Source organism: Patagioenas fasciata, chromosome 7 (assembly GCF_037038585.1).
Source record: "Patagioenas fasciata isolate bPatFas1 chromosome 7, bPatFas1.hap1, whole genome shotgun sequence".
Taxonomy (NCBI): Eukaryota; Metazoa; Chordata; class Aves; order Columbiformes; family Columbidae; genus Patagioenas; species Patagioenas fasciata.
Window position 1 is genome coordinate 47,547,844 of NC_092526.1, and position 9,758 is coordinate 47,557,601.

The following is a 9,758-nucleotide window of genomic DNA, read 5'->3' on the forward strand; positions in this document are numbered from 1 at the left end:
TCCCTTCCACCCATGCACACAGAAACTGTCCCTGCAGCTCCAAAAAGGCTGTGAAGGAAAGATGTCAGAAAAAAAAAAAAAAAATATCACTAAAGCACCCTTTATTTTGCTTAGAGACAAAGAATAGGGTTCCTCATTGACACAGTCACTCGCTGAGAAAATAAAAGTAGGCAGTGCATTACAAAAGGAATTACAACATTATCACAGTAAAAAAAAACACAGCTAGAGACAAAATTGCTGCAGAGAGGAAAAATCTGTGATGAGTTAGACTATAACTTATATGTAGAAGAAGATAGCGACAGTTTATAGCTTCAGGTGAAATTCAGTCATCTGTTTCCACAGGGCATCCTTGAGCTCCTGGTTCCTCATGCTGTAGATGAGGGGGTTCACTGCTGGAGGCACCACTGAGTACAGAACAGACACCAAAAGATCCACTGAAGGGGAGAAAATGGAGGGGGGCTTCAGATAGGCAAAGGAACCTGTACTGATAAACAGGGAGACCACAGCCAGGTGAGGGAGACAAGTGGAAAAGCCTTTGTGCCGTCCCTGCTCAGAGGGGATCCTCAGCACGGCCCTGAAGATCTGCACATAGGACACCGCAATGAAAATGAAGCACATAAAAGCTAAACAGGAACTGACCACAATAAGCCCAAGTTCCCTGAGGTAGGTGTCTGAGCAGGAGAGCTTTAGGATCTGGGGTATTCCACAGAAGAACTGGTCCAGGGCATTGCCCTTGCACAGGGGCAGTGAAAATGTATTGGCCGTGTGCAGCAGAGCATTGAGAAACCCAGTGGCCCAGGCAGCTGCTGCCATGTGGACACAAGCTCTGCTGCCCAGGAGGGTCCCGTAGTGCAGGGGTTTGCAGATGGCAACGTAGCGGTCGTAGGACATGATGGTGAGAAGAGAATACTCTGCTGTAGCACAAAAAAAGAAAAAAAAAACCTGGGCAGCACATCCTGAGTATGAGATGGTCCTGGTGTCCCAGAGGGAATTGTCCATGGATTTGGGGACAGTGGTGGAGATGAAGCCCAGGTCGAGGAGGGAGAGGTTGAGGAGGAAGAAGAACATGGGGGTGTGGAGGTGCTGGTCCCAGGCTATGGTGGTGATGATGAGGCCGTTGCCCAGGAGGGCAGCCAGGTAGATGCCCAGGAAGAGCCAGAAGTGCAAGAGCTGCAGATCCCATGTGTCTGTGAACGGCAGGAGGAGGAACTGGGTGATGGAGCTGCTGTTGGACATTTGCTTTTCCTGGACATGGGGCGCTGTCATGAGAAAAAAAAAAAAGAGTGAGAATCCAGGGGAGAGTTCTCTGACAAAAATCAAACCAACTCCAATAGACACTCCCCTGTCACACACAGACAACCTTTTGTTTTATTATGAGAACTTTCTCCAGCACTATGGCTGGAGCCCTGCTTGGTGCTTCCCAAATGTGCAACCAAGAGCAGGGCCTGTGCCCATGGGCTCTCGGTAACTCAGCCCAGCTCTGCAGAAGTGGGGCCACGGGAACGGTGGGAACTGTCCTGGTTCTGCTAACACAGAAGAGCTGTCAGCACTTGCTTTCCCATTCACAAGGAACAGAGGTGGTGAAGGCAGTTTGGGAGTTCCAGGATTTTTACGTCTCCCACCATATTCACTGCAGAGTGTTGTTGGGTGTCAGAAACCCTCAGCATTTCTGCTGCACTCAGGGACAACAGAGCGAGTCCTGTGAGACCAGAGGATGCCTGTGGGTCAGTGCAGAGTGAGGGCAGCTGCTCTGTCTCTCTGTCTTGCTCCAGCTGCCCTGGGCTGGCACCTTTCTGAGATGGAGATTGATCACTGAAAAGCCACTGGGAGCTACGGAGAAGAGGGATCCCCCTCAGACCACAACATGTCTCACCCTTTCTTAAGGCCTCAGCTCCCCACATTTAGCCCAGGACACACACGGCAGATTTCACAAACCCAACAGCATTTCCTACATCATAGAATTTCTGCACTTCTCTGTGGTGAATTCAGATAATGCTGAAGTGCTATAGGACAGGTTTGCATCCTGGAGGAAATCTCAGAGCTTGGAAGGAAACAGCCAAGAATCCTAATGATGACATTTGATTGAAGGACACTCAGCTCACTCCCCAGCCCCACAGCCTGCATTGCCCACAGCCCAGAGGGCAGAGCAAAGCTGGGACACGTGTTCCCATGGACACACCTGCAGGAAAGGACCCACAAGATCAGGCTGTGACTCTGCAGCTGAAACTGCCATCCCCAGGGAGCCTGGGAGCAAGAACAAGATCCCAACAGCAGTGACCCAGAGCAGGGGAGCAAGAAGGACAATGCGGTGAGGGTGGGTGTGAGAGAGGCCAGGGCAGAGGCAGCCGGGCACTCAGACAGCGTCACCCTTCCCCAGCTGTGCAGCCACCTCCCAGACACCAACATTGCCGGGCAGCTGCTCTCAGCCCCTGTGCTCTGCAGAGGAACTGGAGCTCTGGCTGCACAGGAGCTGCTTCATGCCTTGGAGCCCCCGGCCCTGAGGGCAGAGGCTTTGCTGGGTGGGACAGGAGGCCAGGGGGCTGCTCACAGGAGGGATCTGCACTGCAGGGGATCACAGGGACTTTTCTCTGTTCTCCCTCCCATAACAATTCGAGGTTTAGTTTCCTTTCTTTTCTTATCATTTCCCTGCTGTTTGGAGATTCTCCCCCTGGGAGGTGTTTCCCTGTCCATGTCTCTTCCCTGTCAGTGCTCACAGACCCCATCCCACCCTCTGTGCCCTCCCCCTGGCCCTACAGATCCTGCCTGTTCCCAGGGCACTGCCTGGGGGCATCTTCCTGTTTGCAGGCTGGAAAACAGGACAGGTCAGACTAGGCTGAGGGGTCCAGCCAAGGTGATGCAGGTGCTGTGCACAGGCAGAGGGGTGGTGAAGGGATGTTATGAGCCTTCTGGCAGATGTGCTGATCACTCAGAGTTGCAGTTCAGGAGTCTCAGTGACTTGTTTAAGCTTGTTTTCACTTTATCCTTTTCTGCACCCCTCACCACTTGGGATAGGAAACTGAAAAGACTGGAAAGCTCGTTACCTGTCTGCTAATCCTTGCATTGATCTCGTCCTTGAGGTATCCCCTTGGAAAACTCCTGCATGTGATCTGGAGCTGTGAGCAGCGCTGACCCACACAGCACCCTCTCCACAGCAGAAACACCTTTCCTGTCCAAGAGGGTTTACTCCTTCATGCGACAGCTTCTCCCCTCCTTGTCATTGGGATCTCCCCAGGCAGGCTGAGCGCTGACCCTGGCAGGCGGCAGAGTCCCTGCCCCGGCACAGCCCTGGGTTGCAGGGACCCTGCTCTGCAGGACAGCCCTGGGCACGCCTGGGTGCTTCCCCTGCAGTCACCCTCAGCAGTATTTGCCATCATGCCCTTCCCCACTGACAGTGCAGCAGGGAAGCCCTGCTCTGGAGAGTGTTCTTCTCTACAACAGAGATGCTGTGGAGACCTGGCAGATCCTGCAAACTGTGTCATGTGTCAGCTTTAGGAGATCCCTCCAGGAAATGTAGCTGTATTGTCCTACAGCCAGAGACTTACCGTGTTACTGCTGTGAAGATTTGTTTCTCAGTGAGCCCTCAGCGACCAACAACCTACATTGCCTTTCCCCTCCCTCCGCCTGGCTCCTGTGCCCTCAGTGCTGCAGGCAGAGCCCTCAGCCCTGCTGCGCTGTGCAGAAGAGCTGCTCCTGGGAAGAGCTGTGTCTCTGCAGCGCTGCCGCTTGCCAGGAGCTCCCTCTGTCCCAGGAGCCCAGCCCAGTTCAGCAGCACAAAAGGTGCTTTAATGACCCCTCTGGTGGCTTTGGTGCTGAGACCATGAACCTCAGACCCTGAGGGGAAGCTGAAGAAACTTCACAAGAAGTCAAAGTCAGATTCAAACTCCAAAGTTTCTTGTAATGTTAATGGGTCCCACTGAGGGAACCTACTGAGAAACAATATCCAGGGTCAGTTAGAGTAGAAAACTGGAGGCAGTGAAGACAGGTCAGGAAAAGTAAAGTATTGGTGGCTCTGATTCTGAGTAAACCTGGATGTGTTTCATTAACTAAAGGGTCAAGCCCAGACCCCCAGCCCTTGGAAGTCTGATCCTGTCCCTCTCACGTTGCCCAGGGCTCTTCCTGGGATAGTGTGATGTGGGGCTGTGCAAGGCCAAGGGCAGGACTACGGTCCCAGAGCTCCCAGGTTCCTGGCTGGGGACAAGGAGGCCATGAGGCCCCTGTGCTGGAAGGACAAGGTGTCTCCTCACAGGCATCAGAGGTGCAGACGACAGCCATAGCCAAGGGGAGAAGGAGCTCATGTCTGTTGGGTCTTTCAGCCTCTTTACATCCCTTGATCATCTCCACCACAGCCTGTCCTGTGCTGTGGCATCCCCTGCACCTCTTTCCCTGCAGGCTGCAGACATCCCCCCTGCTGCCCCACCTTGCTCTTGTCTGAGCATCTTCCTTCCTTTGTTGAGATCTCTCCATCCTCCCCAGCTGTTCCTTGAAGCCCTTCCCAGTACCTCCCTGCTTCTCCAAACTGGGAAGCCGCACACTGGCACACCCCCGTGTGTGTGGGGTCACACCAGTGCTGAACCGAATGGGATGAGAACTCCAGGTGTCTGGGTCCCCACGCTCCTCCTCATGCAGCCTCGTGTGCAGCTGCCTTGTTCATGGTGAGCGTGCACCACGGGCTGGTGTGGGGACCTTGGAGTGCCCAGGCCCTTCTCCTCAGGGTCACTGCTCAGCGTGTCAGGTCCTGCTCTGTCCTCATGAATGGGTTTGCTCTCCTGCCCCAATACAGAACTGGTCACTTCTTTTAAAATTTATGAGATTCCTGATGGTGGAACCCTAAAGCTTCTCAAGGTCTGGACTCTCCTTTGACTGAAGCTCAGCTGTTAATGTTTGTATGCAGATGGTTTATCCTGATGAGGGTGTCTCTCACAAGAGAATAGCATGAGGAGTTACAGGACACTACAAATATCACCTCCTGGAGAAACTGTGGGGTCTTGTGGGTTTGGTGCTCGTAACGCCATGTCTGGACTCTGAGGGGAAGTTGTTCTTTATGTCAGAGAGCAGCAGGAATGCATGGAACTCTGCCTGGGGACAGACAATGTCAGCTGAACAATGAGGAGTCAGCATGACAGGGGAGAACAACATGATCAATGTTGTGGTCACTGGACATCAGCTACTGACTCACTGATGAGGAAGAGGAATTAGATGAGGCCTCCTTCAGACAAATGAAAGAAGCCTCCTGTTTACAGGACGGTGTCCTCGTGGCAGACCTGAGATATCCCAATATCTGCAAGGTAGCAGCCATCCAGGAGGGGTTGGAGCTCACTGAAAACATCTTCTTGACACGGGTGACTGAGGGGTCAGTGAGGTGAGGTGCCCTGTGGGACTTCACACTTACAAACCAGAAAGAGTTGGTCAGGATGGAACAGTCAGGAATGGGAAAATGGAGCTGAGGCTCTTGGAAGATGATAACAAGGCAAAAAGCACAGTTGTTTTTTATCCTTTCTCAAGTAAAAGAATCCCAGAGGTGCTGCCAGCATCACTGAGTGGCTCAGATTTGGCAGGAGTGGGTCCATCTTAGAGCAGCTGAAATCGGCTGTCTGACGTTGGTCAAACTCCTGTTGTCTTCTCAGAGATGTGACAACTGTAGCACACCCACACCCACTCCCAATTCCAAGACATCGCCATGTAAATTCAGTCAGATGTTACAAACTACTTGATCATGGAGAAGAAATGTAAAAGATCTTCTGTCAACAATCTTAGGACGTCTCCAGTCAATGAGTAGATTCCTATGGGGAAATGTAATGGCCCTGGCAGTAAATGGCCAGTCAAAGTGGCAGGTGCCAGCAGTCCAGATGTTCTTGGGCCAGCTTCTTAACATGTCTGCCTGGTGGGCCAATGAGGGTGATGCTTGCATGGATCTGGTACTGATGAAGAAGGAAGAGCTGGTGAGGGATGTGAACATCAGTGTCCACCTTGGCTATTGTGACCAGGAAAGAGTGGGGTCCCAGGCACCCGAGGGGAGAGAGGAAGGCCAGCAGCAGAGCACAGGCTGGTGGGCTCCAGAGGAGAAGACTTTGACATACTGGGGGGTGGTGGACAATACAAGTGGTGACATGGAAGTGGGTGTGAAGGAGGTCGGGAAATCTGATCAGCCTTACAGGACAGCCTGCTCCAAGCAAAAGAGTGATCTCTGTGAGTACCCGTGAAAAGAAGCATTTATCTTGTGAGGCTGCTCTTCTGAATTGATGGAGCTCCAGGGCAAAAACGCAGCACACAGGAGGTGGAAGCAGGGAAAGCTGCAAAGGAGGAATTTAGAAACCTTGTCCATGGATGTGGGGATGATGCCAAAGCTCCGTTGGACTTGATACCTGCAGGGGAGGCTGAGGGCAGCAAAATGAGCTGATACAGCTTCCTTACTGTAAGAAACAAACAGGGTGATCGTGGGCCTGCTGCTGAACTTTGTAAGAGTAGAATCAGACAGGACTGAGGTTCTTCATGGCTTCTTTGCCTCCATCTTCACCAGCAAGGTCTCCTGGGACTTTGTTCCTGAAGACAGGAGTCTGGAGAACACCCAGCAGTGGATGGGGCTCAAGTCAGGGCTGACCTGAGCAAACTCAGACACCATTACAGAACAGGAGATGGGTCATTTGACCAGCTCCCTGAACACAAGTATCACTGTGCTGTGGCACCTGAGATTCCCAGAGACACCCACATCTTGGTCCAGAGGACTGTGACTCCTCTTGAGGTGTCCTGGCCTGTCTCCCCACTCACATGGTGATTTAGACATCCACTTTTCCGATATATTCAATATTTATCAGGAAACGCTCCTGATCAATATGAACAGGACACTGCTGAGACCAACTGTTCTGGAAAGGGAGGGAAGGGCGAGTAGGGAAGGAAATAGAAGAAATACTGATTTGTTGCTGTTTATGATGGAAATGCTCTCTGTTTGGCTGTTCCTGAAATCTCTGTAACCATCCACACCAGACTTGAAGACTTCGGGAAAATGATGCACAGAGCCTTGACTTCTAAGAGCATTTTACATGCTCATGAGCCCTCTGCTGCCATGATCCTGAACTGCAGCTGCTGAAACAACGAACAAACCTCCAATGAAGTGAAAAGCAGAAGCAAATCCCAAGTTTTTGAGGGTGTTTGGGACTCCATGAAGGGCCATCACTGACACAGCTGTGAAGGAAACAACCAGTGCAGGTCCCTGTCCCTGGAGGCTGGTGAAGAAAAGACTTGGAGACACTGGTTACAGGTGGTAAAGGTGATGTGGGGATGGCTCTGATGCCACGTGAGCCCTTCATGTCTCTTTATCGTCAGGATGGCTGACCGCAGGACCAGGCAAAGGAGACCCTTTCTCTCTTATGTTTCTCAGGCTCTGCCTGTGGTCACTGGGAGGGTATTTGTGGTTTGGGTGTAGGTTTGGTGCCAAGTGCTGTTTCTTTAACCACAGGGCTCTGTTTTTCTGAGGATTTGGCAATGCCTGTGAGGTCCTCAAAACCCATTCATCTTCTTTCAAACACTTGACAATGGTCACCAATCACCTAAACTGTCCCAGTCCCAAACTTGCTCGAATCCTCAATTTAGATCCACGCCCCAGCACGGAAATGCACACGTTCCTTCTTCTACTGCTCTAAAATGAAAAAGAAAAATCAGTCTATTCCACGTTAGCATGACTGGCTCATGTTCTTCAGGTCCTCTTCTTGCGTTTAACACAGTTACTGCTACGCATAGACCACTCTCTTCCTGCACTCCCATGTGTCTCACAAACCTTTCACTCTTGTTGTTCTGTATAGGGCCAGCACTCCAGGAGGTTCCTGCTTCCTCCAGGTTCATGGGTGAGTCCTGAGGTCCATCCAAGTGTGGGCAGTGTAAGAGAGGAGCAGAGCAGGGTCAGCTCATGGGCCATGACTGAGCACAAACACCCTAGCAGCAGCCATTCTCCATCTCCCAGGCACAGCCATGCTCACAGCATGCAAATGGCACTGCCATACATGATTAGTCCGAGGGAAGCCTACTCCCAAAAATCTGCTTTCTATTCGCCCTCCACCCACAGACACCATCTCCATTCCACTTGTGGCTCAGACATGGTTCTAAGGATTTGCTGAAGTCATCAGTTGTCACCCTTTTCTACCCCACATCCCCTGACCCTCTCCCACACCACACATGGCCGGTCACTGCTGCTCAGCGCCTCTCACTCTTCAGAAGATATCTTGAGCTTCTTGGCTCTTCCTGGTGCTTGTTGTAATCTTCCTCACTCCCTCCAGAGCTCATGCTGAGCTTTCTTGTTCATGACAGGGCCTTTGTAACCATCTCTTATGAAGCTGTTGTCTTTTTCTGATCATCTGTGCAGGTGTTATCACAGAAATGCAACAAATATGTCAAATATGATGGCGAGCAAAATGCAATAAAACCTTGCTGAGCCAGCCCCGTAGCTGTGTCTTTCCAGCAAGGAGTTTCTCCTGAGAAAGGGATTGAACCTCTGCCACTCTCTGCAGAGGCACATGAGCAGTGTCCATGCAGCTGGGGACACAAAGGTGACGTTTGCCAGACCACCGTTCATCTGAACCACTTAGATGTGTGCTTGTGGATGAGGTATGAAGCTTTATAGTGCAAATACCTATTTAATTGTCATTGCAAGAGGGGCTACCACACATGCAGAGTACTATTAAGCATATACGACTCACATTCCTAGACAAATTACACAGACACTTGAAGAATTATTCATGCCTTTTAGCATTATTATCCACAGAAGGCCCACCAGCTTTGCATCTCAGGAAATGGGATGCCAGAGTTCAAGGGCAGGATGGTTTGGGCTCTGTCCTGGGATCTGGAAACTGAAACGTACTCCCATCTCCCAACCCCCTGCCCTCCTCAGTGATGTGTGAGACATTCTGCCAGCGAGGGCTGAACTCACAGTCATGACCAGTATCTTATGTCCAACTGCAGCCAATGGTGTTCTGCCAGCTCAGGAGTGGGGCTTCCATTGCTGGAGGTATTTAAAAGACATGGAGATGTGGCACTTAGGGATATGGTTTCGTGGTGGAGTTGCCAGTGTTTGATTTACAGTTGGACTCCATGTTCTTAAGGGTCTTTTCCAACCTAAATGATTCTATGATTCTATGATTTGGGTTGGAACCATTTCAATTCCATCGCCTCCAGCTTCCCTCAGCGGCTGCTGTTGTGTGGCACAACTGCCCTGGCTCTCCAGGCAGGTTGGGCACTGGTTTGGTGCCTGCATTTGGAGTTTTCCCCTTCCTGGGGTAAAAGGCTATTGAGGAGAGACAGTTGTAGAGATTTGGGTCACAGGGGTTTGGAGAAATCCTTTCAAAATCTGAGCAGGATGAGCTTTGGAGCCCAGAAAAAAATGGAGATAATGGAGATGCTCTGAAGGATGTTTCTGAACAGTGGTACTGTCACTGATAACAGTAACAGGGAACTCCTTATTCTCACTGCAGATGATGATGAACTAAACCTCTTCAATTTCATTCCTAACAGTCGTTCTTACTTTTCAAAACATCTACTACACCTCAGCAGTTGTGTCCTGAAATAAGTTCTTAGAGCAATGCTTTTTCTCTCCTTTTTTTTTTTTTTTTTTTTTTTAATCATTTAAAGGGTACACCTCTTGGACAGAATTACCCAAAATCATCCTTCTTTCATAACTTTTCCTTTTTTTTCCCTGGTGTGAGGTGTTGTTGACATAGGAGAATATTTTCTTTTTGAGATAAAGAAGGCCAAGGAACAGATCCCAGGTCAGT

At 50.7% G+C, this 9,758-nt stretch overlaps 1 protein-coding gene across 1 annotated transcript; it reads right to left on the bottom strand.

Annotated features, from left to right (window-relative positions):
* Positions 1–303: 303 nt before the first annotated feature.
* LOC136116190 (olfactory receptor 14J1-like) lies at positions 304–1,236 on the bottom strand. Its single transcript, XM_071810773.1, has one exon. It carries the CDS (start codon positions 1,234–1,236, stop codon positions 304–306), a length of 933 nt encoding a protein of 310 aa, XP_071666874.1.
* Between the last annotated feature and the right edge of the window lie 8,522 nt (positions 1,237–9,758).

What these genes read in the sequence shown, in the direction of transcription:
- LOC136116190 (XM_071810773.1), bottom strand. Translation starts at nt 1,236, where the DNA reads ATGTCCAACAGCAGCTCCATCACCCAGTTCCTCCTCCTGCCGTTCACA.